At 37.0% G+C, this 25,992-nt stretch overlaps 1 protein-coding gene across 1 annotated transcript in view; it reads left to right on the top strand.

Annotated features, from left to right (window-relative positions):
- The first annotated feature begins 7,169 nt into the window (after nt 1–7,169).
- fntb (farnesyltransferase, CAAX box, beta) overlaps nt 7,170–25,992 on the top strand; it is a 60,129-nt gene continuing 41,306 nt past the window's right edge. The window contains exon 1 of the mRNA XM_039741147.1: nt 7,170–7,390. Within this exon, the coding sequence (XP_039597081.1) occupies nt 7,292–7,390 (99 nt within the window). The 5' untranslated portion in view covers nt 7,170–7,291. The remainder of the gene's footprint in view (nt 7,391–25,992) is intronic.

Genomic DNA, 25,992 nt, shown 5'->3' with positions numbered 1-25,992 from the left:
AATGCAGTGGTGCTATCAGTTCAAAAGATTGACTCTTGTAGGGGAATTTGGTGTTCCAATTTAAGCATTGTGGACGCTAGGTGGGACTGTTGCCCCTTTAAACCCAAGAGACAGACACTGCAGGACCAAAGGTAAAAGCACTAAGAAGATATTTAGGTTTCTTCTTTTACTGTGCCCTTTAAACATCACAGCCACCAAAAGACAATTAAATGAATCAATACAATACTCTTCTTCTCTCCTCCACACTTCCCAGCAAGCTTTGCGCACCTCTACCCAACAATAGCTTGCCTGCTGGTTTCACAGCAGTCCTTAATATAGTTCTATATAGTAATATAGTAGAGCAGTGCTTCTGTTCTTCCTCCCCCGTAACTTGCCAGCACTTACAGGTCATCTGGAGAATTCCAAGTTCTTAATCAGCACGGAAGTACTTCAGGCTTCTATCCTCATGATTTCCTACCACTTCCGGGCCACAAGGGAAGCATGACTCCCCACGTCCTTTCTCAGCTGTTGTTAATTCTAACCTTGGTATAATGGCAGGTTTCAGAGGTGCCACTCTCGACTTTCCCATTAAATATTAACAATGTTTCTTATGTTCTTTGTTAGTTAGAAGATAAGAAACAATGCCATATACATCTTAAGAAGCATCTCCAAAATTATGCATTTGCACAGACTTTATTGTGTCCATACCCAGTTGGTTTGATGCGCCTGCTTACATTGTAATGCACAAGTAACCACAAATTGTACATCCATTTTTTCCATTGCTGGACATACTTAATCTCCACTTCTTCATCCCATCAAGTGTTCTCCTTGCAACAGGACTCTTAAAATAAGTTTAGCAGGCAATAAAACTGGTGCTAAAAATCATATACTGAACTGACAACTTATAGAATACCACATCTTGTAGCAGGTTTATCTTGTAACTTTATCTGGAATTTGAAACTGTCAGTGTGCACCATTGAACGCATAGGGCTCTCTTAATTGGTAACAAATCATGGCTGAAGTCTAAGTCCTTTTGTTCAATAGCCCTGTCTTCTTCAGGTATAGACAACATGACTGTCCTGCTGTTACTCACCCATTTGGTCTGGTGGAATCCACTCTTGAAACATAGGGCTTGAAGATCTTTGGCCAGCTTTACAGCTGTCCTTCTGTAGCAACTGACTTTAGGCAGTCATCAACAAAGAAATTGTGAAGTACAGTGTTAATTGCATCTTCAGAAGCTGAGCTTCTTGCATCCTCAGCTGTTCTTCGTAAAGCCTAAAAAACACAACTGGGTGGAGAAGTAGCACCAAAAAGATGTACTGTCATTTTGTATTCCTGTAGTCCGTCATTCAGATTATCTTCAGAACACCACAAAAAGCAAAGGAAATCAGTATCTTCATCTGGAACCTTTACTTGGCAAAACATTGATTTAATATCCGCCATTAATGCAACTGGCTGCTCTCTGAATTTTGTAAGAACTCCAGTGACAGTATTACTAGCTCAGATTGTTTCAGCAATCTTTCATTCAGCGAGAACCCTTGGTAAGTGGCCGTACAATTAAAAACTACTCTAATTTTATTTTTCTTTTGATAAAATACAACGTGGTGAGGAACGGACCACACTCTGTCTTGGCTGAGTTGTGATTGTTCTGTGGGTACTTCAGTAGCATATCCCTTATCTAAAATGTCTTTCATGAAAGTTTTGTAATCCTGAGAAATGTTAGGCTCTTTTTAAGTTTTTTTTTGAGGCCAATAGCACACTGTTCTGCAATGCAATGATTGTTTGGCATTTTAAGTGTCTCATTTTTAAAAGGCAGTTTTATGCAATAGTGTCCATCCACCAAATGTTGCAGATTCTGAGACTATGCGAATGAACTCAATGTTTTCTTGTAACATTTCCTCTTTCATCCTCACAGCTGAACTCTGGAAAGTCTGTATTGTATTGCTGGAGTAACATTTGTTCTATCTCCATTAATGACACACGATTGACTGTATAACTTTGCAGTCTTTCATTGTCTGTCCCTTTTAGCAGACCATTGATAATCCATCCAAAAGTCGTCTTCACAGTGTAAAGACCCTAACCTCTACTGTGTATGACTTGTCAAGGCTCCAAGGCTTTAAAGACATTTGTACCTATTAACAACTAACAAGCCCACCTCTGCTTTTAATTGTGGTAGATGTGCATCTTTGATATAAGACCATTTTGCAATATCCTTTTGCATTTGGATGTTTTCCTTTTTCACTAGGATAAACTTCAGTGTGTAAACCTCTGGTAATTCAATAAATATATTTTCTACAACTCCACAAACCTGTAACTCTGATAGAACAGAATGTTTTACTAGTTTCTCTTTATTGACTTTATCCCTTTCCGCCATTCTGATAGGAACCTGACCTCTTCTTACAGGAAGATTTGACTGCTCTTAAAGATTTTTGGTGGAGAATGTAGCTGTACTGCCAGAGTCCATAAGGGCATAGCTTTCTATAGAGCTTTCACTCATTTTAGACTTAACTTTGATTGGGACCACAGCTAGGACGTTCTCTTTACCAGCCCCGGTAGCAGTGCACGTCTCTGATTCAACAGAATATTCTTCTTTTCCAACTTAATGTTCTCTTTTTTAGTGGGTGAAGCATTATTTTCTATACCCATTTCTTTATACATATGCAATATGTCTGGATGTTGCTGAGAACATATCCTAAACAGTCTTTACTAGGATGTCTTTGTTTAAGGCCTTTAAAGCATGAGCCTTTAGATTTCAAAAACTCAACCCTATATTGACTTTTTAGTCTCTTGATCTTACTGCATGCAACAAGGGTGTGACTTTCATTGCAAAATAGACAGGACTTACCGAATGCACAAACAGCAATTTCTGCCATTTTGACTGAGGTATCTTGAGTCTCCTTTTCAACAGCAATTGTAGCAAAACTACTTCTCTGGCCATTTTTCATTGGGAGACTTCCCTTTGTCAGCCTTTTCCATCTTGGAAATATGGCTTTGACAAGCTCTGCTGTGCACAGAGCTCATTCTAGAAAGTCAACTAGATCAGCAAGTCATGCTCTTCTGTCTTCATTTTCCTCAATATCACAAGCTATATTTTTCCATTTGTCCCGTAGCTACAGTATCTCTCACGCCTGCTCCATCGTCTGACTTTGCTTGCAGCCACTTCATAGCTTTCTTAGGCATCGGTTAGCTGGTTTCCATAAAAGCTCTCTAGCTTCTTCCTGGCCTTGTTGTAACATTCCTCTGGATGGCAGACATGTACAGCTTTTAACAATTTTATGCAGTGAGCCTTTGGTGAATTGCTCTAAGAAATCTAATTTATCTCAGAGATTCTCCATCACCTCTCCCACAGCATGGTCAAATGCTCTAATAAAGCTTACATAGGCCATTGTGTCACCTTCAAACACTGGGACCTTTCTGTAGGGTTCGTGTGCTTTATTTTGTTGTTCATGAGCTCATTTTTCTGTTAAGGTTTATATTTACTTTCATTAGTATTTGAAGAACTACTGCTAATCACACCATATGGCTCTTCATTCCTCTCATCTGGTTTTTAGGAACATCATAAAGATTTGGATTTCTTGAAATGTGTCCCTTAAGGGCTCACAGTTTTGTATTCAGTGCTGGATTAACTATATAAGCAAAGTAAGCACAAGTTTAGGGCATCAAAGGTAAAGGGGGCACCACAAAAATTTTTCATGGTCAAATTTATCACATAAATTATTAAATTCGTTAAATTTATAGCCATTTTCAAAATTTAATGAAAATTGAATAATGCCTCCCTGTACCTCCCTATGCCGTCACTGTTCGCAGATGGCGCCTTACACAGTGCGTTCTGCATACTGGTGCCATCTACAATGGGGAATTCCCGTTTCATGGTGATTCCCTTAAACGCTATGTTATGTCAATATATTGTGAAAATTATTTGATTCAAAACAATATGTTTTTATATTTTTAAATAATAGTTAATAGTTGATTAAAAATTATTATCACGTAATTGATGTGTTTCGTGAATTATCTGTTATTTAACTTAAAATAAACTTCTAGTGCGTAGAAAGTGTTATTTTCTGTTTTAAGCAAAAACAAAAAATCATCCCAGTTTGAGGAAAAAATATTCTGGTAAGTCTATTTAATTCTATTCTTGGATATTTTTAAATTCATTTACATTATATAAAAGTGAAAATCAGCTGATTACTATTGGATAAAATTGTTTATAACTTTTTTTACTAATAAAGATTTATTAACAAAATTTTCACAAAATATTCTTCAAATCTTGTACTAAGAATATGTGTAAATAGATTTGCTAAATTGACACAAAAGCCATAAATAAATGAAACAATCAAAATGGTAAATCTACGGTTTTCATGTCAAAATGAAAACCGTACATTTCAAAAAAACCTGTAAAATCTACCCCAAACGTTAAAATTTGTAAAATTTTGGATGCCATTTTCTCTTCAAGTAATGATAAAAATGCAATCAGATCTTTATCGAAATGCAGTGCCGCACAAAATTAATTTTTAAATCAATTTTGGGGTTAAAGTCAATTTCTACAGGTTTTGGCAGGAGATTGGATAATTTGTAGTCCAGAGGTAAATTTCATATCAGCACCTTTTGCATAATTGTTGACAAACTTGAAACTGAGATGAAAAGGAGAGTAGAGATACACTATACACAGAAATAGCTGAGAGATATTCTTTTCTAAGTGATCTGCCATATGTCACTTCTTCATCTACTAACATTGAAAGGTATTCTAAGTACTGTGAAAAGCTGATTGATGCTTACCCAGAGGACATCAACAGTAACTTCTCAGCTGAACTTTAGCAGTTTCATTCATATGTGTGCCATAAGTTCAGTGCAACAGAAAATGTAAAAACAAGATTCAGTCATGCAGAACTTTATAAAATAATTTTAGAAGACAATATTGAGTGTGCTTTTCCAAATGTAGACATTGCCTTTCATATATTTTTAACATTAATGGTCACAAACTGCTCAGCTGAGCGCTCATTTTATCGGTTGAAATATATTAAAAATCCCCTCAGAACAACTATGCATCAAGGCAGGCTGGAAGCCTTATCTCTGTTGATTATGAAGATCTAATCAAAGAGTTTGCAAAGAAAAAAGTAGGAGAAAATTATTAAGATAAAAATAAAATGAAGCATACAAAAATAAATATTATTTTCCTTCTTACTATAAGTATGTTTTGTTTAATTTCGAATTTTTGATAATAAAATAAAATTTTATTTTCTAGGTTGTTATTGTTTTAATATTCTGAATTACTAGTATAAGGGGGCACCAAAATTACTTAGTGCTTAGGGCATGTAAGGGTCTTAACCCGGCCCTGTTTGCATTGGATTCTGCAATTGACGCTTCTAAAACTGGCTTATCTCTTTTATCTTTTAAATGTGCGTTTAGCTGTGCGTCTTCAAAATATAGAGCCTGCTGCCTCTGTAAAGCTTCAGCAAAAGCAAGTAGTACTGTGTGTTGTACTACTTGCATTTGTGCTTTACAGTACAGTGCGTTCTGCATACTGGTGCCATCTACAAACGGGTGCCTCCTGTGCCCCGAGTGTACTAATAGAGGTGGCTGCTAAGCTTGCTCGACCTTTTGTTTTTGCAGCAACTTCAGAAATACTGAAGGCAATCTGAATGACGGACTACAGGAATACTTTTTGATAAAACATTTTACTACTAGACTTTTTAAACATTTTTTTACCATTATGTTTGATAGGGCTTTGACAAGCTAATATGTGTTACATATGTCAAAAATTACACCATTTATAATGTTTAAAAACTGTTACAAAAACATATGTTCCAAAGTTATAATTTAAAATTACGAATTTTGACCAGTTCACCGACTTACTCTGACCGGAAGGGACGAACCCTTCGGTCTTATAATAAATATATTATTTTCTCAATCTGAGGATGAACCGAACAAAGGAGAGCGGTGCTGCTTTTAGAAAAAAGAAAAGGGCGAGGGATTGTATTAACAATGAATGAATAGGGCATTATTGAATTGAAGTATTGATAGTCGTGTTCAGTAATTAAGAATGTAGTAAAAATGTTCGTTATTTTCATTTTTGTATAATATGTAACGAGTTGGGAGCGGCAAAATCAAAGACCGCCCTGGCCGACAAATGCTCTAGCTACGCCACTGGGAAATAGCATTTCAATCATATGCCAAGAACGCTCTTTTAAGGTACTGTATTTGAATTCTTTCCTCTTAACTTATACAGTCACACAAAACAGCGCTTTCAGTCTTTTCAAGAAAAGTTCAACTCTGATCAGTTAATGTGCCAAAGCATGCAACGTTTAAGGTGCCTGTCTAAACTTCAAGCTGTTGTCGTTTTCTTCAGTCGCAAACAGAAGTCAAGCTTAAACCGGCAGTTTTAAAATTTAGAATGCAGCTGCGTCTTTTCCACTTTCCCAAAATCGAGCTTCTATTGAGTTGGCAAAGTAAAATAAATCCAGCATGAGTCAAACGAGTAACAAAAGATTTTTTTCAGTCTAATAAAGTTCGTTTTAAAATGGTTTAGTGAACATCCAAAGCAAAGTTCACATAACAAAAAAGATATTACACACACAGGATAAAAAGAAAAAAAAGTTTCTTCTTTAAACTTTGTTTTTTCTTGTTATAATTCAGTTACTTTCTATACGTAAAAGTTGCGTTATTTCTCTGTGGCACTCATATATCGTTTACTTAATGAATTGAGTACGTTCTATACGCACGGCACATTCGATATGGTTAAAACGATACGTTACGGAATATGGTCTGAACAATTCGCCACCAATCCTTACCATCTGCATGGCAGATCATAAACTGGGACTAATCTGTACTCAGAAGGACAAGAAATAATTAAAATATTCCATTTCAATTTAGCTTGTGAGGGATATAATAGAATCTCCCACATACTATGCATTAATATATAGGCGAACATTTTAACATGTCTAAGAAAATACTTGTCATTTTAACATATCCTTACTAGAAAAAATGGCTTTTACGGGACGATATTAGAAAAGCAATTCACTCTTCATTCATCTTATTAAAGTGTTAGCAAACACTGGGAAGTGTTTGTTTTCCAGTAGTATCTTTAAATTAGAGCTTTACCACTCGCGGCTCGGAATTACGCGCGCGTCCCGCTCCTTGCACAGCAGCGTTCTTGAGCTTTAGAAACGCGTTGAATTTGTGACCTTGCGGGCTTCCGTAATCGGCTGAGGTGCCAACGAACGTACAGGAAGAAGCGAAAACGGTGCTGCGCCGGGCTTGGAACTCGAGGCGTGCTCCTTGAGTGTGATTTTTTTTTTCTCTTCAAAAAGTTATTATGGACGAAGTCTGTACCCCACTCTGGTGCCTCACAGATTGTCACAGTGCAGAGACATTTAAAGACGACAAGGCGGAGACAGTGACTTCTGTTGAACAGGTGAAGTAGAAAAAAAAAACAACAACAAATTAGGCAAGAGGCATTGCCGATTTCTATGAGTAAATGTTTTTATTGTAAGAGAAGTTTGTGGTTAGTTTTCCTTTCAGGTTTGGTATTTGTATAGAGAAAGCTGGTGACCCTGTACTCTTTTTTAAATTTTTTTGTTCTTTCACGAGGAGTGATAAAATGACCGCGTTAATCCGTTAAGAGATTAGTTTGTCCTGGAGTAAACCGAATGCCGACTTATGCGTCTTTGAACTTGGTTTCTGAGAAAGCCTGGAGTTGTGTTGTCAAATTCGGTTGCTTTTTAATCGGTCTGCCAATGTGTAGTCCCGGCTAAAGGCGTTCCCAACGAAGGGCGTGTGCGCAAATCTTAGGGCGTGTAAATGCGTTTAAAATGACAGAACCGAACCGGCCTACAAGCGGGAAGCAATAACGAACGCGCATCTTCCCGGCGAGGCTTGGCTTACTAAGTAATATCCGAAATTAAAGTCCGTCTGGAAAGTTTTCTGTGGTATTTCACAGGTGCAGATTTTGTCGGCTTTTTTGAATATATAATTTTATTAAAATACACATTTATGGCTGTTAAATCTCAGTTTGGTACTGTTTCCTATGGGTTGCGGCATCAGACGGGTTGTCGGTTTTCCATCCACATAGCAAAGCAAGCAAGCAAGAACATGTTAGACTGATTGTCCACTTTACATCAACCCGCTGAGTCAGTGTGCCCAGCAACAACCTGCAGGCCCCTACAACGCAGGTCAACTGCTTTGTGCCCACAGTTGTGTGGTGGGCTGCAGCCCTTTGAATGTTTAAGAGCAGCGCAATAGCAGGAACCACAAACCTGCATAGGCCCAAATAAGAGTAATCCAGTCATTCATTTTGGGAAGCATGTTCAGTATCATAAAATATGGTCACCCTTATATTTAGTGTTCAATTTTTCAAAAAGAGAACTGGTGGATGGTAATTGACACTCAGCACTTGCATACAAAAGTAATGAACCTTTATTACTTTTCTAACAAAAAAAATAAATTAATTAAACTTTTTATAGACCATTCTCTGGCTTAACCAATGTGTCTAATTCTGCTGGCTCTTTGAAGTCCTTTTTTGCAAACTGTAATCCAGCCATCTGGCTCACTAGTGGTTTGCATGTCACAGTGTGCCTTCTGCATTTCTGTTCATGAAGTCTTCTGCAGAGAGTCGTCTCAGTCACCTCCACAACTGCCTCCTGAAGACCGTTTCTGATCTCTCGTACAGGCGTTTGGGGGCTTATTCTTGACCATAGTGAGGATTCTTAAGTCATCAACAGTGGAGGTCTTCCTTGGGCTACCAGACCCTTTGCAATTACTGAGTTTACCAGTGCAATATTTCTTCTTCATGATACACACAGCTAATTTAGGTTATCTTAAGGTTTTTACAATGTCTCCAATGGGTTGGCTCTTGTTTTTCAGCCTTATGATTGTTTCTGTGATTTTCTCTTGTCCTCATGTTGAGCAATGGCAACTACAGACTCCAAATGGTAGGAGAAAGCCAGGGCATATTATGAAGCCGTGAAACCCACCTGAGCAATCGCAAATACCTACAACGCTAATTGTCCCAAACATTATGGTGCCCTGAAATGAGGGGACCATTTAGAAAAAGTGTTGTGTGACTAAAATGTATGCATAACCCATTAAATGAAAGTCTGCAATGTGCACTTTAATCATGTCTGAATTGTTTGATTTGTAATTGTAAACTGTTTAGCAGGGGGGTGAACAAATGATTAAAGGATATTTGTCCCAAACATTATGGAGAGATCTGCACGTATGTACAGTCAAGTGTGTAAGTATTTGTATAGGGAAACAATTTTCATAATTTTGGCTTGGTACCACCACAGTGCATTTGAAATAAAGCAATCAAGATGTGATAGATGTATGAGCTTTCAGCTTTAAATCAAGGGGTTTAATAAAAAATATTGTATGAGCTGTTTAGAAAAGACTGACTTTTTATACGTGATCTTCCTATTTTCAGGGGTTGAAAAGTACAGTGGTACCTCGGTATACATCCTTAATCCGTTCCAGATCCTTTGACTTATACCAAACAAATTTTTCCCATATGAAATAAAGGGAAAATGATTAATCCGTTCCTATGAAAAAATCCTATTGTTATTGGCATATTATACATCGATGGGGTTGTATAAAAACATTTAAACACTGCTTAATACTAAAATACATAAATACAAAAGCAATTAGATGAAATAAATTAAAATTTAACCTCACTTTACTTTTTAACAGCGTCTTTGTTTTTCACAATCGTAGATACCGTTGTTCTCGGCATACGGTATGCAGCAGCCATGTCTCGGATACGCATGCCACCTTCATACTGTACTTTTCAACAACCAATTTAAATTTACGCAAAAAAACACAAAATCACGTGAAAATTCACATAGTTATAGCGCGGGTTGTTCACTGAATACTAGCAATTAGCGTACTGATGCTCGTGGACAGTCGTGGCTTTGTCTTGAGAGAGGTAAACAAGGGTAGTGTGCAGTGTTCAAGCACGTGAGTCATATTCCAAACAAAGGTTGTATACCAACCAAAATTTTTCACGTCCAAACAGGACATATACCAAGTTGGACTTATTCCAAAGCAGACCTATACCAGGGTACCACTGTATATGGACAAATTGACATAATCATAAATATGACCATTTCAATATTTGGTTGAAAATCTTTTACAGTCAGTAACTGCATGTAACCCATGGCCATCTCCAAGTTCTGGGTTTCCACCCTAATGATACTTTGCCAGGCCTTTACTACAACTGTCTTCAGTTGCTGCTTGTTCATTAGACTTTATGCCATCAGTTTTCTTTTCAGTAAGTGAAATGCATGTCCAATTGGGTTGAGGTCAGTTGATTGACTTGACCATTTAAGAATATTCCACTTCTTTACCTTGAAAACCACTTGGTTTGCTGTCACAATATGTTTTGGCTTATTTTCCATCTGTACTGTGAAGCAATGTCCTATCAATTTTGTAGCATTTGCCTGAATCTGAACAGATAGTATAGCCCTGTACACTTAAGAATTCATCCTGCTACTTTTGTCAGCAGTCATAACATCAATAAACACCAGTGACTGACTTCCATTTGCAGCATTGCATAATCATACCATAACACTGCCTCCACTATGTTTCACAGATGATATGGTATTCATGGGATCATGAGCCGTTTCTTCTCTTCTCCATACTCTTCTCTTTCCAACATTCTGGTATATGTTGATTTTTATTACCTTTGTCCAAAGGAAAATCTTATAGAACTGTATAGGCTTTTAAAAAATGTTTCTGGTGAAGTCTAATCTGCCCTTCCTATGCTTGAGGTTTACCAGTGGTTTGCACTTTGTGGTAAACCCTCTGTCTTTACTTTCATGAAGTCTTCTCTTGATTGTAGACTTTGGCAATGATAGGTCTACCTCTCAGAGAGTGTTCTTGGTTTGGCTAAATGTTGTGAAGCGGTTCTTCTTTATGAAGGACAGAATTCTGCAATCATCCATAACAGTTGTCTTCTGTGGTTTTCCAGACCTTCTGCAGTTGCTGAGTTTACCAGTGCTTTTCTTCTTTTAAAGAATTTACCAGATGTTTGATTTGACCACTTATCATGTCTTTTAGTATTTCCCTAAACAGTAACAGTACTCTTTGGACCTCATATTGAGAGTTCACAGTGACACCTTCCAAATGCAAATTCCACACTTGGAATCAATTCCAGACCTCTTAGATAATAGTTAATGAAATAATGAGGGAACTGCTCCCACCTGGCTATGGAGCAGCTTGTCAGTCAAATGTCTATGTACTCTTGAGCCCTTAGAAGGCAGGTACGTGATTTATGGAGAAAAATGTGTCATTCATAAATGGCACATACAGTATTTTTGGTAAACCCCTTAGATTCTAGCTGAAATTCTAAATTTCGATCACATAATGATTGCTTTGTTTCAGAATCATTGTAGTGGCGTACAAAGCCAAAATTATGAAAATTGTGTCACTGTCCAAATACTTATGGACTTGACTATATCAATAGTTAGATGCAAAAGTTGGACAACACTGGCCAAATTAATATATTTTGTTTACAGTTGAAGTAAAAATAGTAAATCTAACTTTTACAGCAAACAAAGTTAATGTGCAGTTAAAAATGTTAAAAAAAATAATAAAATAGCAGAGAAGCAAAAATTTGAGGAAGTAGAGGTGCTAGTTGGCTTTTTGTTAACAGGAGATGAGATGTGTTATGCACACTCCAAGAAATTTAAAGCTGATTTCTCTTTCTGTAGATGTCCGTGTAGTCTACCTTTTTATTAGTCTTTGACCTTCTACTTGGCTTTGCTGACATTAAGAGTGAGATTATTGTCCTGACACTGCTGAGTCAAAAGGTAGACCTCCCCTCCATTAGCCATCTGACCATTTTTATTGATAAGGTGTCATCAGCAAATGCAGTGATGTAGTTGGAGCTGTGTCTCTCCACTTAATTAGAAGTAAATAAGGAGTACAGAAGGGGGCTCATCACACTACCTTGTATCATGCTGCAACCAGCAGGAGCTCAACTAAAGTAAATAAATATAATATTGTTGAATGTATGCATATAAATAATGGAAACTAATGATGCTTTCATTAAAGGAGAATGTACTTCAGGGAAATATCTAGAGTGAGAGGCAGAGGAGCTGTGAGTACACTTGCACAGATGCTAATACACACACAGAGAGAGGAGAGTGACTTAGATTATCAGGATTTAACTAGACCAGAATCCTGACACGGGTTCTTTAAAAGAAACTAAGAAAACAGGATAGAAACTGAAGTCTTGTGTGATGTTATCAAAAAAAGTTGAGCAGTTAGAAGTAAAGTAGCAGTTAAATGAATAAATATCACAGAGTAAAGTAAGCAAGGCAGGGTATTGTATGCTATGGAAATAAAGTTAAAAACAAAAAACAGTCAGAAAGAGGACAATAAAAAAAAAAAGTTTGTATAAGAGGGAGGTCTAGTCATGGTTTGACAGCTGAATCAAATTACATGGGAATATTTTATTTTTGATAATTTAAACAGGGATAGAGAAATGGAGTACTAAAAGTGACTTATTTTGATGCCATGCTTTTGTTTTTGAATTAACTTGATTGATATTGAGAGAGAAAAAAAATACATTTATTGGACGCATTTGTTAAAAATTTTGGCTTTCTGAACTCGTATGTTCATTTTTGAATATATATGTAATTTATTTCTATTAAAAAATTTGTTGGAAATTACAAGCCAGTTAGGTGTTTGTGTTATTTTGATCAAAATGTATATATTAGGGGTTCCTAGAGATGAAAAACATTCACATTGTGCATTAAAAAGCACACCCTAAAATTTAAAGGGACATTGCAATACCTTTGTGGAGGGACAGCACAGAGGACGTGATGCTGCCAGTTTGCACATGCTGAGGTCTGTTGATTAGAAAGACCAAGTTCCAGTTGTAGAGGGCGATGCTGTGTCCTAAATTGAGGAGTTTGCTAGTCAGCTTTTCTGGTACAGGGTTAAATGCTAACCTGTAGTCAAGAAGCAGGGCTCTGACATAACAATTTTAATTATCCGTTATTTGCCAGAATGATATGACATTCAAGAGATATGGCATCCTCTGTGGACCAGAATGAATGGGGCAGTGATACATTAATGCAATATCTTATTTTCTTTGCAACAATTATTATGAAGGTCCAAAGTATTGTTGCCTGTTTATTGCTGTGTAAACGAAAAAAAATACTTCATGGGGCAAATTCCTTAATACTGACCAGGCAATTGAAAAGAAGTTTAGTAGTTGTAAAGTACGTAAATAGTATGACACTTGAGTTACCTACTTATTTTTTAGGTCTCTCTAACTAGTTTTCTAAAGTCCGCTGTTGCAAGTGGGTGAACATATAAAGGCATTGTGTGTGTGTCCCTTTAGGGCAGAGTTTGCATTTTCTCCTCATGTCTATACATATTTTCTTTGGATAATCTGGTTTCTACTCACTTCCCAAAAATGTTAATATTGGGGCAATCACCCACTCAAAATTAGTCCAAAGGGAGACAAAAGATAAAAGAAATAGAAAACTTTTACTTTTAATGTTGACAACTGTTAAATAGAGTGCTCTTGCTATTTTTTTTTTTGTATAGATTAGACTACATAAACTTAATTACCGGTAATCCCATGGGAAATTCAGATGCATACAGCAGCAGAAACATAAATAAGGATACAGACTCACAGGACAAATAATACTGCCAATCAATTGATAAGTAAATAAATAAATGTACAGTATATTGTGTAGATATTTCAAAGTGATCTTAGCAAGAGCATCAGGAGGTGGACAATTGCCTGATACCAGTGGGTAGAAAAGACTCCACAGGGTCACTTCTTAGCATACTGTGGTGGAATGAGCCTGCAGCTAAAAGTGCACCGAGACAGCACCTCCTGGAGAGGAGTTTTCATGATGGCTTCCAATTTTGCCACCATTCTGTTTTCTATCACAGCTTCTATTATATTCAGGGTTCACCATGTGATGGAACAGGCATTCCTGATAAGTTTGTATAGGTGTTGTCCTTTTAAGCTCAAGCTGCTACCCCAGGACACCACAGCATAGAAAACCATACTGTCAGACTTTCCATTGAACAGTCTGAAAGCCCACATAGAGAGAGGTTGAACACAATTTCAAAATTAATCTGCATGAAATGTTGCATGAGGCAAAAAGACCTATACAAGAGGTGTATGTGTGTGTATTCTGAGAGCATGCGTTTACATGCCTCTGTGCTGCCATCATTGATCTTTCTCACTGGGTATCTACATTGAGAAAATCTGACTGAAGAAACATCTTTAAAAATGCTTTGCTGAAAATGTAACATAATGTATTTCTTTGTTTATTTTTAAATGAGTAATTTTTCTTTTATACATTCAGGAAAAAATAAAAAAAAAATGGTTTAATGGAAGGAAGACAGTATACTAACATTCTGGACCACAACTTACATAATGGAGTAATGCTTGTACATGCCTTATGTTAGTAATACTATGCTGAAAATGTCATAAATAATCTCACTAGCATTACTGCATTTAAACTCTGTGTTCCCGAATTCATTATGCTAGGTGGCCAACATGCCATAGTATGGTAATTATATTACTGCTGTAAACACATATTGGCAATAATTATTATTAATTATGAACATGCTTTTTCTTTACCTATAAATACTACAGATACCTGTGTCTGTCTATATGTCAAGATGTGAAAATGAAAAATCACTCTGGTTGATTTTGCTCCATAGGGTTAATTTTATATTTTAACTGATTCATTTGATTTAAAAATAATCCTTAATTAAATTTTTCTGCCCTAAGTAGTCAGAAAAGGGAAAGTGTCAGTAGTTTTGTGAGCATTCCCTTACAAATAAAATGCATATGTCTGGAGACACTACATTAGCATTACATCACAGCACATCGGCTGTGCCGCAGCTTCTTAGAAGACCTTTAGGTTTAATCCAAGGTTTGCTTGGCACCACATGTTAAGAGATGGCTAACCATGGACTTTGTATAGCTGTGGTGTGCCATTTATCTTATGGTGAATGTCTGTTGGCTCTAGATATTTGTTTCATTCTCCTAGTTTAAACAATATGACAAACCTAAATTAATATAGAACCCTTTACATACACCTGTGTGTGCATTTTGGTCTAACAATGAGGAGAAAAATACAGCCTCTCAGTTGTTAGATTTCAATTTTCTCAAAAAAAAAAAATCCCACCTCCCTGTTATTTTATAAATGCCATTTTTAAATGAACAACTAGTGTGGACATAGCGTCAGACTACCAGTTATAGAGAAGGCTTTTCATGTGCTTAACACATTCGTTTAGACGGTTAAAAAAGCCGATAGGAAGAGGTCAAAGTTGAGATGTTTAATTGGAGAATGATGGGCATTGCTTTGATGTGAAAACTGGAGGCTGATTTCGTGAAAGGTTAATTTTGCCCACATTGAGTCACAATTATCACAAGCCAGTAATTTTACATGGATCTGAAAGCTAAACTTTAACCTTTTTATTAGGTAACTGTCTATTCTGTTAATCTTGTGAAAGGCCCATCTTTTTCTTAGGCTGTCAGGTGCACAGCCATTTTGAAAAGCTGTAAATTCAAACAAGGTCAAAAGAAAAGTGTGAAATGCAGCATTTTAAAAAGAAAATATTGTGCACCAAATATAACAATGATGTTAGTTTTAATGTGTAGTTTTTTTTTTTTTTTTTGATAGATTATTCATTAAAAAATGTCCGTATATTATTCGGTCGCCAAAGTAGTTTATAGTGACAGGAGATTTTTTTTTTTTATTGTGCAGCAGCATAGTTGGAGAAGTGAAATATACATTTTTATCAAAGTATGATTGTTCGATTTTATTCCACTCGAAAAATATTGACCATTTAGCATTCGTTAAAATCATAGGTTTTAATAGGTAAGGTCTTGTGGTGGATTTATTTTTTCATTCTTTGGTGTCAGTTTTTTCATGATTTGGGGATGATTACTTTTCAATTTCAAAAATTTTAAAAACATACAATTTTAGGGACACAGGGAGGCAGATCCAGTTCTGGTTGGATTGAGCAGCGTGCAGCATCCAACGATAGTATGGGCACAAGTCTATAGCAGGGCACCTTCACACCCTTTTCAAACCGGTATAGGGTCACTAATTAAGCTATCTTGCATGTCTTGCAAATCAATTGGGGAGAAAACGTAATTTTGCTTAGTGAATTGCAAATTTACTTTATTTACTGAATACGACTCTTTTAACAAGTCCAAGTTTCAAACATCCCTGTGCTGTGGTCTTTTACAGCTTTACAGTGTGTGGATGACAGCTAAATATAAACCATTTAGGGAAGGTTCAAAGGAAATTAACGCTTAGCAAATAATGTAATTGTTAAAACTTGTGATCCTATAATGATTACTACAGGGTCACAAGGCTGCAAAGAGAGGAGAGTTAATATTTACTAAATCACATTATTTTGACAAAGAAGTGAGATCTTGTTTGATAATAGTAAAGACTTCTAATATCAGATTTCACATAAACCCTTTACACTGAACTGCTTAAATGTGGCTGTTAAAAATTAAGCTGCCGTATCCTTTGGGCAGAGGTTAAAGAGACAGCATATTAGTGAAGCTGCCTAAATGGATTTTCACATTTTAAAAGGCATAAAGTTAAAACAGAGCAGCAATTGATGGCACATGAATCATTGAGTTGGGACTGAAAATGAAACATAGGAAAATGAAGAATGTAAAATATTCTAAAGAATGTTAACCGTGCCTACTAAATAATCAAAAAATAGAAAGACTTAACAGATGCTGGCTAGAAATGAATGTCCATGAAAAACTCAGCATGCCATCAAGGAGGTTTGAGAAGGAAGTTGCTGAGAGGCCAATAGTTACTTCAAAGCCCTTCAGAGTTCATTGACTGTGAGTGTTCTGCTTTACTTACTTATTTTTTTATCTCAGTTTTAAAGACATTGACCTTCATAATCTACATTCATATTACTTTACATAGCTTATAAACAGCTGCTACATTGCATAAAAATTATTGGCATGTTTATAATACCGACAGGTTTGATTTGGTTTTAATTATGCCAAGTGACGACACCTTGAAGCAACAATCTTGATCTAGTCATTCCTAGCTTGTTCTTCCTGCTCATACCATGTTTATGTAATGCATGGTAAGTTAGTGTTGATTTGTGAAAATTAAGTCACAGTTTCCACTTTTCAGTTTGTTCATAGCTTTTTCCTGTATTATCCTGTTTTAATGGTGGTGTGGGTATAGTGCTTTCAGATGTCTGCTGAGCTGATTTTAGCGCTGGCGGCATATGATATGTTCTTTGTAACTGGCAAACATATTGTGGTTTTACTGAAATACATTTTAGTTGGCGTCTGCTAACCTGTATTTTGTATTTGTTGGTAGAATTCCATGTGAAGCACATTGTCTGAAATACAGTTGATAAATATTTAAGTTCTTAATCAAGGCTTGACAGTTTTGAATGCCTCTCTGTTCACTTTATTAATTTATTTTAATTTTTGTATTAGGAAGACTCTGTGATTGCTTATTGTGGCCTCCAGCTGCCTAATCCAATGTTGAAAAGTTGTAATTGAACTGCAAAATATTTGATTAGAATAATATGCTTTTCAGGGTGAACAGAACTGGTGAAGTTGTTAATCTCTATGTCTTCTAATAAGAATCTAGTGTTAGCAATCCTTTATATGTTTTGACTTGCTGACTGTACCTTTTTCTTAATCTGCTATACTTTTTTTCTCTTTTTAAGAAAAAAAAAACCCAAATGTTATTTAGTAAAAGAGTTGTCATCTTTTCTTGTCTTATATTGTACTACAGCTTGTACTCCTGTAGTGATTTTAACTTATTTAAATGATTGACTTACCTAAAGACTTTTACTCCTCTAAGTATTTTAGTAACAAAAATATTGATATAGATAACCAAGGTGATTACTTATTGCAAAGTGCAATTCAAAAGTCTCTCTGTAGTGGTGGAATAGGTTTGACTGGGATGCACGTTTTCTGTGTATTTCACTATTTTGGCAAGTATGCAGTGTTAGTTGACATTCCTTTTCACACATGCAGGTTATCCCAGGTATTGGACCCAACACCTCTTCAGATAAATATTAATCTGATTATCCATCCATTTTCCAAACCTGCCTATCCTGGACACAGATACAGGGGAACTGTAGCCTATCCCTGCAGTCGTGGTGGTAGCACAGATATCTTACAGCAAGGAGACCAGAGTTTGTATCCCAGATGCTGCCCACATGGAGTCTGCATGTTCTTCTCCCTGTGTCTGAATGGGATTCCTGCCAGTGCTCCGGTATCCTCCCACAGCCTACAGACATGTACTGTAGATAAGGGGAATTTGAATGTTCGCTTTGTAATGGACTGTCAACCTTTGCAGGTAGAGTTCCTCCATTGTGCCAAGTGATTGGTGACATTCAGAAAAAAAAAAATATATTGTATGAGAACAATAACATAAAATGCATTTAAGTTACCTTTGTTTCTCTATGTTGTCAAATTCTCAATAAATATTTGGACATAAGAAAACTGGCTTTTTAACAGTGTAAAATATTACGACATCTACTGTATATCCAAGACAAGCCTCGATTTATCATAAGACTTAACCATTCAGGTGAATCTTAGTCATCGATGGTGCTGTTTAAAAGTTTGTGAATCCTTATTTAGTTAATTCTAATATATGTTAGCAGAGTAGACCAGTTGCCATATCTGAATTTGTTTAATATATTAAAATATTTATTAATTTTGTTTCAGGTGTTTATTACCAATGGCTTCCATTCTGCTTTTAAACTGACTGCGTGTAAATGCTGTGAATGCTAGGGGTCACTGTTGCCCCTTTAACCCCAACAGATAGACACTCAGGACACAAAGTAAAAGCACGAAGTATTTTAATACTTTTTCTTCTTGAAAACAGTTCCCAATGCACCACAGCCACAATAAACAGGCAATTAAATACAATAAAAAAGATCATTCTCTCTCTTTCTATCTCCTCCACACCTCCCAGCAAGCGTTGTCTACTACCTCCCGACTCTGGCTCACGTGCTGGGTCTTCAGCAGTCCCTTATTAAGTCCTTGTCCCAGAAGTTCTTCTGTCCTTTTGACCACGTGACTGACTAGCACTTCTGGGTCTAATGAACTGGCTTTTCTTCAGCCCGGAAGTACTTGTGACTATCTCGTACTTCCGGGCTATAGGGAAATGATGAGTCCCCATGTCCTTTGACAGCTCCCCCTGGCAGCACCCACGGCAGGCAACAGGGCTGAGAAGCTGAACTTTAAGTCCCAGGATTCCCTGTGGGTATCCAAGGCACTGCTACACTTCAGGGCTTTAGGGGAGCTGCCATCTAGCATTTTGGGGGGAGGCAGTGTCCCAAAATATCTGCCTAATCACCCCCATCCCTGGGCGTCCCGGCCAGGTTGAGCTGCTGGCCATCACTCACAACACATTTTGACTGTGTACTGGCATATCAATCTTATTCTCAGTGGGATAAGGAATCCCACCACGTGTTATGTTTATTTTTAATTTTTGAATAGAGTATTGCAGATTTTGTGCTTGGAACGTTTGAATCACAAGACCTAACATAGTTCAGAATGTACCACCTTGCGATCTTCATCTACTTCCAAAATACATGGTGGATAGTTGTCTCTGCATGAAGATGGTAAATTTGCCGATTTCTTGGGCAGGGGTTAGATATAAGGTTTAGTATTTATGTAATGTTGATGTTTTGTCAGATGTCACAATGGGATTCGCAGTGAAATAATGCAAAAGCAGGATAGTTTTACAATTGTGAGTGCTTGGAAAATGGGCAAATAGCAGATGGCTAAAAGAGACAAAAAAACATACATTCAGACACATTTTTTATTTATAAACAAATCCATTGTTGCAGCCAAGAAGTTATGTTCATTAGTCATGCTCGTATGCACATTAAGCAGACAAGAATCTTCTAGGGTTGTATAGTATACCATTACTGAAAAAGTACTGGAAAAAAAAACTTAAAAATGGTATGGTACCTGGATTTCTTTAAACTTGGAACTGGAAGTAAATGGAAGTTTTCAAGCTACTTCTGTTTGGTCATTTATTAGTGTAGTTGGAACTCCAAGGGGCACCCCCCACCGCTCTTAGGGAGAGGTGGGGCAGAGTTATCTGTTTATTTGCTTCAGAATCCTTTTGGTGCCATTACTTAAGTCTGTATACTGCTTTTAGTAGTGATCCATCACTACCTTCTACAAGTTTCTCTACGTAGGTGCTTGTAAGATGGTCCCTGGTTGGCAATACAGGAGCATCCTGCTGCCTATCCTGAGAGTAGGGTGCCCTCGTTTATTTGTCTGGCATGACTTGATGTCTACTTTCAGAAACAAGAAATCCATACATTTAATTAGACGAAGCAGAACTTGACCAGCTTTCCTGCCATGAATGTTCTGGTATGCCTTTTTTGTGTTCACTATTGCCATGTTCTCGACAAAGCCTATAAAGTAAGTGAAACTGTGTTCCCTTGCTGTCTTCATCTTTATGCTGTTCTAAACATTAGTCCTAACACAGAGCCATGGAGGTGTTTCTAAGAAAGGTCAGAAGTTGCTCAAAAGAAAATACTTTATAAGGAGGAGAATTTCAGGTCCTCTGCATAAACAGACATAATTAAGGAACATCAGAGAAGAGCACACTTTCTGCTATAAGCCTCTTTTTGCCTGTTGCTAATGATTGACCAAATTTTGAAGAAATAAATCTATTTTTGGCTTTCATAGTTATGCTTCAATATACAGTGCATTAGGCTGTAATGCAATGTTAGCCCCTTAATGATTTTTAAAGTGGAAGAAAGTGTTATTCATTATAAACAGCTTTAATAGTCTGATTTTTTAAAATTTTATGTTATTCTTAAATACATTCATAAAATGTTTATGGATTGTTACTAGTAGGTATATAATCTACTGTAACCCATCTTTATTTTGAACACGGAGACATGCTAAATGTCACATTAAAAATTCATACATGGTTAGTTGGGGAATGTAAATTCCCTGCCTGTTCAATGTCAAGCATTCTAATATTGGGGGCATTCAAATCACATTCAGAGTTGGATTAGATTTAATCTCATATAGAAAAGGGATACATGTTTTGAAAATTTCTTGCTCCTTTTTTTGTGAGCATTGCCCTGGTCAGAAAATGGTGTTTTGTGGTAATTTTCTTATTCAATCAACAATGAAACAAGTAAATGACACAGCATTCCCAAACCTGCTTATCCTAATTCCAAATCACTGAGGGAGCCGTAGCCTAAACCAACAACACCGCGTGTAAGATGGACCCAGGTGCGTTTGAAAGACCTACTCACATGGAGCAAACTTAGATGCAAAATTCAGTCTTTTTAATGTCTTTGAGAATGTGGTAGGAAAACTAGGATACTGAGAGGAATGTTTGTGCAAACTCCACACAATCAGCAGATGGGCATGTGATTGGAACCAAGGACTGTGGATTCATGAGGAGACTGTGTTAACTTTTTGATTAAAAGAACAGGGAAACCTATCGGTTCCTATGAGGAAAACATAAATATCTTTCCTAGATATCATCAGAAATTAAAATAAACTGTCCTGGGAATTTCTGTTGTAGTACTTTGAACAACAAAATGCTGTTTGATTATATTAGTTTTTTTTTTTTTTAAACCGCTGAAACACTCCTTATGAAGTAATTCTTCCTTTTCTCCAAGCTATCAACGTATCTTAAAAAACACAGACTTGTAGGTGCAAACCTTAAACGTTGATGTCAAAATTTAAAATAACCACCTAAAACATTTACCTTTCAGTCATAATCAATCTTTGGTATCATATGGCCCTCACAAAAAGTCGAATACACAAAAACCGGTGATAACCACAACACACTAGTGAGAAATATGTTACCACTACATCAAAAACCTTTCCTGTTCAGGAATTAATGCCTGTTTTCAGAGAATGTTAACGTATTTTGTAATTGGCAAAAGTGCAGCAAATGTTTTATTTGCACTGTTAAGTTGGAAATGGAAAAAACCCATGAACGCACATTCTGTATGTAAGTACACACAGTACTAAAAGCAAATAATATGCAGGTGTGTGTTACGGTATCGCAAGCCTTACTGCAAACTACATACAATGCACATTACATTTAAGTATTCCAAAAATACAAAACTGGAAAGACCAGTGTAGTAAACTAGTTCGTGTCATCTCCATCTCTTCTTTGGACAGGGTCAAGCCACAAAACCTCCTCCACTTTACACTGAATGTTATCCCTTGCCAGACAACAAAGAAAATGTTTGCGTGTGTCGGATTTATCCTTGAAGTGATTCAAGTGAAATGTACCCACATGCCTCTTCGATGACTTGCAGGAAGTTTTCTTTGTGTTAAGGGTTTCAGTCATACACCTTCCATGGCATAGCAGAGAAAATTTCAAATTTATCAACTGAACGTGTGTTGTAATGACATTTTGTTCACTATCCTATAAACAGGACAGGGAACATATGACCTGAAATTACAGTGAAAGTTCTGTGCATTACAGCATGGGACATAGCTTAATATAAAGAAAGCACTGAGTCTTGACTTTTTATGGAATTTCTTTCAAATGGTATATGTTACAATTACTTCATCTTTGATCATATAGGCTTGTCAAATGAATAATATTCTGGAAAAATCTGGATCTTCTATGATTTTTTTTATTTTTGCATTTCACACAGCTGTATTGTATTGTTGCCATTGACCATATTTAAAATAGCTGTTTCTCTGTTCATCTTTCAACAACTGTTGCCAGTCTACTACAGAGGGGTCGACTCTCAGTTTTGCAAAAGCAGTTTTTTTTTTTTTTACAATAATATTGTGGAAACAAAGAATGGTTCCCTTATGTACTTAGAGTACAGTGATCCCTCGCTATATAATGCTTCGACTTTCGCGGCTTCACTCCATCGCAGATTTTATATGTAAGCATATCTAAAAAGTGCTGAAAAGACTACCTTCACATTGATCCCTTCATTGCGGCTGCTTTATCGCAGTGCTTCGTTTACTTAAAAGCCCAACAGCCCTATTAATTTTTGATTGTTTACTTTTCTCTCTCTCTGAAATTCTCTGCTCCTGACAGCACTCCTTTGAAAAGGAAGATATGTTTGCATTCTTTTAATTGTGAGAAAGAACTGTCATCTCTGTCTTGTCATGGAGCACAGTTTAAACCTTTGACTAAAGGGTGTTATTTCATGTCTAGAGGGCTCTACTAATGTTAAAAAATGTATTTAGAAGGTCTTAAACAGGTTTTCAATGCTCTAACTGCAAAAATATTAGATTTATAAATAAAGAATCCTACTTCGTGTTTCTGTCTGGAGCGGATTAACTGCGATAAACAAGGGTTTACTGTATAACTGTGCGGAGAATATTTATAAACAGTGTGGGAGAGTTTATAAGGGCTTAAAATATATTAAAATAACCATACAAACATATGGTTTCTACTTTGCGGATTTTCACCTATCGCGGGGGGTTCTGGAACACAACCCCCGCAATCGAGGAGGGATTACTGTACTAATAAAAGGCAAAGCCCTCACTTACTTACTGACTGACTGACTGACTCATCACTAATTCTCCAACTTTCCGTGTAGGTAGAAGGCTGAAATTTGGCAGGCTCATTCCTTACAGCTTACTTACAAAAGTTAAGCAGGTTTCATTTCGAAATTCTATGCGTAACGGTCAACAACGTCCGTCATGTTGAACTTTCTTATTTATGGCCCCATCTTCATGAAATTTGGTAGGCAGCTTCCATGCGCTAACCGAAACCGATGTACGTACTTGTTTCAGTGGTATGACGCCACATTTGGCCGCCATATTGAACTTTCCAACTTGTGGGCCCATCTTCAAGAAATTTGGTACGCGGGTTCCCAACGCTAACTGAATCCTACTTACATAAATATATACATCCATAGCCTGCAGCTCGGTCGCCGTGTGAGGCGGCATTAGGTCCCCTATCCCAATGCCTCCCACGTTGTTGGCTGCCTGCCTATATAAGGCCGTCCGTCGCTCCAGTCTCTTCATTCTCTTCCTGGCTTCACCACGGCATTCACATCTCCCTGCTGATAACTGCAGCCTTTTTATTTAATCCACGGCTTCTCCGCTGTTTTATTGTTCGTTTATTATGATTATATTTATTGTGTAGGTATTTTAGACTTGCTTTACATTGTTCAGGTACCCATTTCCTTTATCGTTCCAACCGTACCCTCATTAACATGTCTATCGAAGTGATCACCATCGATCAAAGAACTGTCACTTACCGAGTGTTTTCTATGCCCGGAGATGCCGCCTGCCTTTTCCATTCTCTGTGTTACATATTGCACGGCCATATCAGGCTCATTCTTGATATCCGGAGGAACATTTTATTTTATCTTATGTATTGAATGACTGGGACAGGTTCAAGGTGTGTACAGGAGATAATTATACTACACAGGAGCACTATAAGAGTGAAATGCTTAAGCCCTTCACCTATGGTTCTGCATGTGAGTTGATCTCTGCTGCTGAATTGTTCAGTTGTTGCTTTCAAGTGTACCGAAATGGCCAAATATTTTACACCTTTGGACAACCGCCAACGCCTCTTAAACATCTTAGATTCACAGGTGACTACTGATTTCAGTAGTGGACACTTTGATGTTTATGAATGTTTACACTCTCAAAAGCTGGATGTGAAGTTATCGATGAAAACGGTTGTATGCTTACAACACTTGACAGATGCTGAATGTCACTTCAACACAACAAGTCCTTCAAATGCTGTCGTAATTGAAACAAACCATGAAACTCAAACCGATTATGACAGCAGCAATCCAAGCTGTGAGATTTGAGGCAAGATTGCTTTTCACATGGCCAACTGTACGTTGCATGCTCAAGAGTAAGCTCAGCGCACAGCTTGGTCATATTACAACCGGATGGCCGAACTGACAACGTGGTATACAAAGATCCTTAACAAATAATTATTGGTATATTTTCCTTCAGTTTAAAAAGGTTTACTTTTCTTCTTAATAACAATTTTAAGGCAATACTTCGCCGCTGCGAAGCGTGGGTATTTTGCTAGTGTATTAAATAAAACTCTTCAATGATATACGATATGCTTCCTGCGCAGTGCTTCGCATACTTAAAAGCTATAACAGCACCTATTGATTTTTGATTGTTTGCTTCTCTCTCTCTCTCTCTCTGACATCCTTTGCTCCTGACGGAGGGGGTGTGAGCAGGGGGGCTGTTTGCACACTGGCCTAGAGGATACGGACGCTCCTCTAACAAATGCTGAAAGACTACCTTCACATTGCTCCCTTTTTTGCGGCTGCTTTGTCGCACTCCTTTGAAGAGGAAGATATGTTTGCATTCTTTTAATTGTGAGACGGAATTGTCATCTCTGTCTTGTCATGGAGCACAGTTTAAACCTTTGAAAAAGATACAAATGTTTGTTTGCAGTGTTTTAAAGTCCCTGTCTCTACAACCTCCTGTGTTTCTGTGCAAATCTGTGACCAAGCGTGTCAATATAAAAATAACAATATAAACGTATGGTTTTTACTTCGCGGATTTTCACCTTTCGCGGGGGGTTCTGGAACGCAACCCCTGCGATCGAGGAGTGATCACTGTATACAGATCTTTACATTACAGTACTGTGCATCACAAAGACACCCTAACTTTCACATTACCACTATACAGTAGATTCAAAAGTACTGCAATTTATCTGCTTTCTTGTCTGAAAATGCAGATGATGGCTGCCATTGTGTAACAGTTCTCATTAGACTGGAAACACTTTTTAGCATCTGCCATTGTCGTCCTAAGGATCAATACATTGTGCACCAATGTGGCTTGTATTTCTTCTGATATAAACTGTCTGCCAGCCCTTCCTTCCTTTTCTTCTTTGAATTTTTTTCATGAACTCTCTTCCTCTGGTTGTTTGCAACCATTGTTTCAAACTCATCGAATACCTTTGTTCTTATTTAAATGATTGAGTTCTGATTGATGAGTGAACAGTTTTGATTATTATGTGTTTACACCTGGATGAAGGAGTTTGAAGTGAGTTCAGGTTGTAATGATTTGAGGTCAGTGTT

Source organism: Polypterus senegalus, chromosome 18 (genome assembly GCF_016835505.1).
Source record: "Polypterus senegalus isolate Bchr_013 chromosome 18, ASM1683550v1, whole genome shotgun sequence".
Lineage (NCBI taxonomy): Eukaryota > Metazoa > Chordata > Cladistia > Polypteriformes > Polypteridae > Polypterus > Polypterus senegalus.
This window is presented reverse-complemented; position numbering and strand designations above follow the sequence as displayed.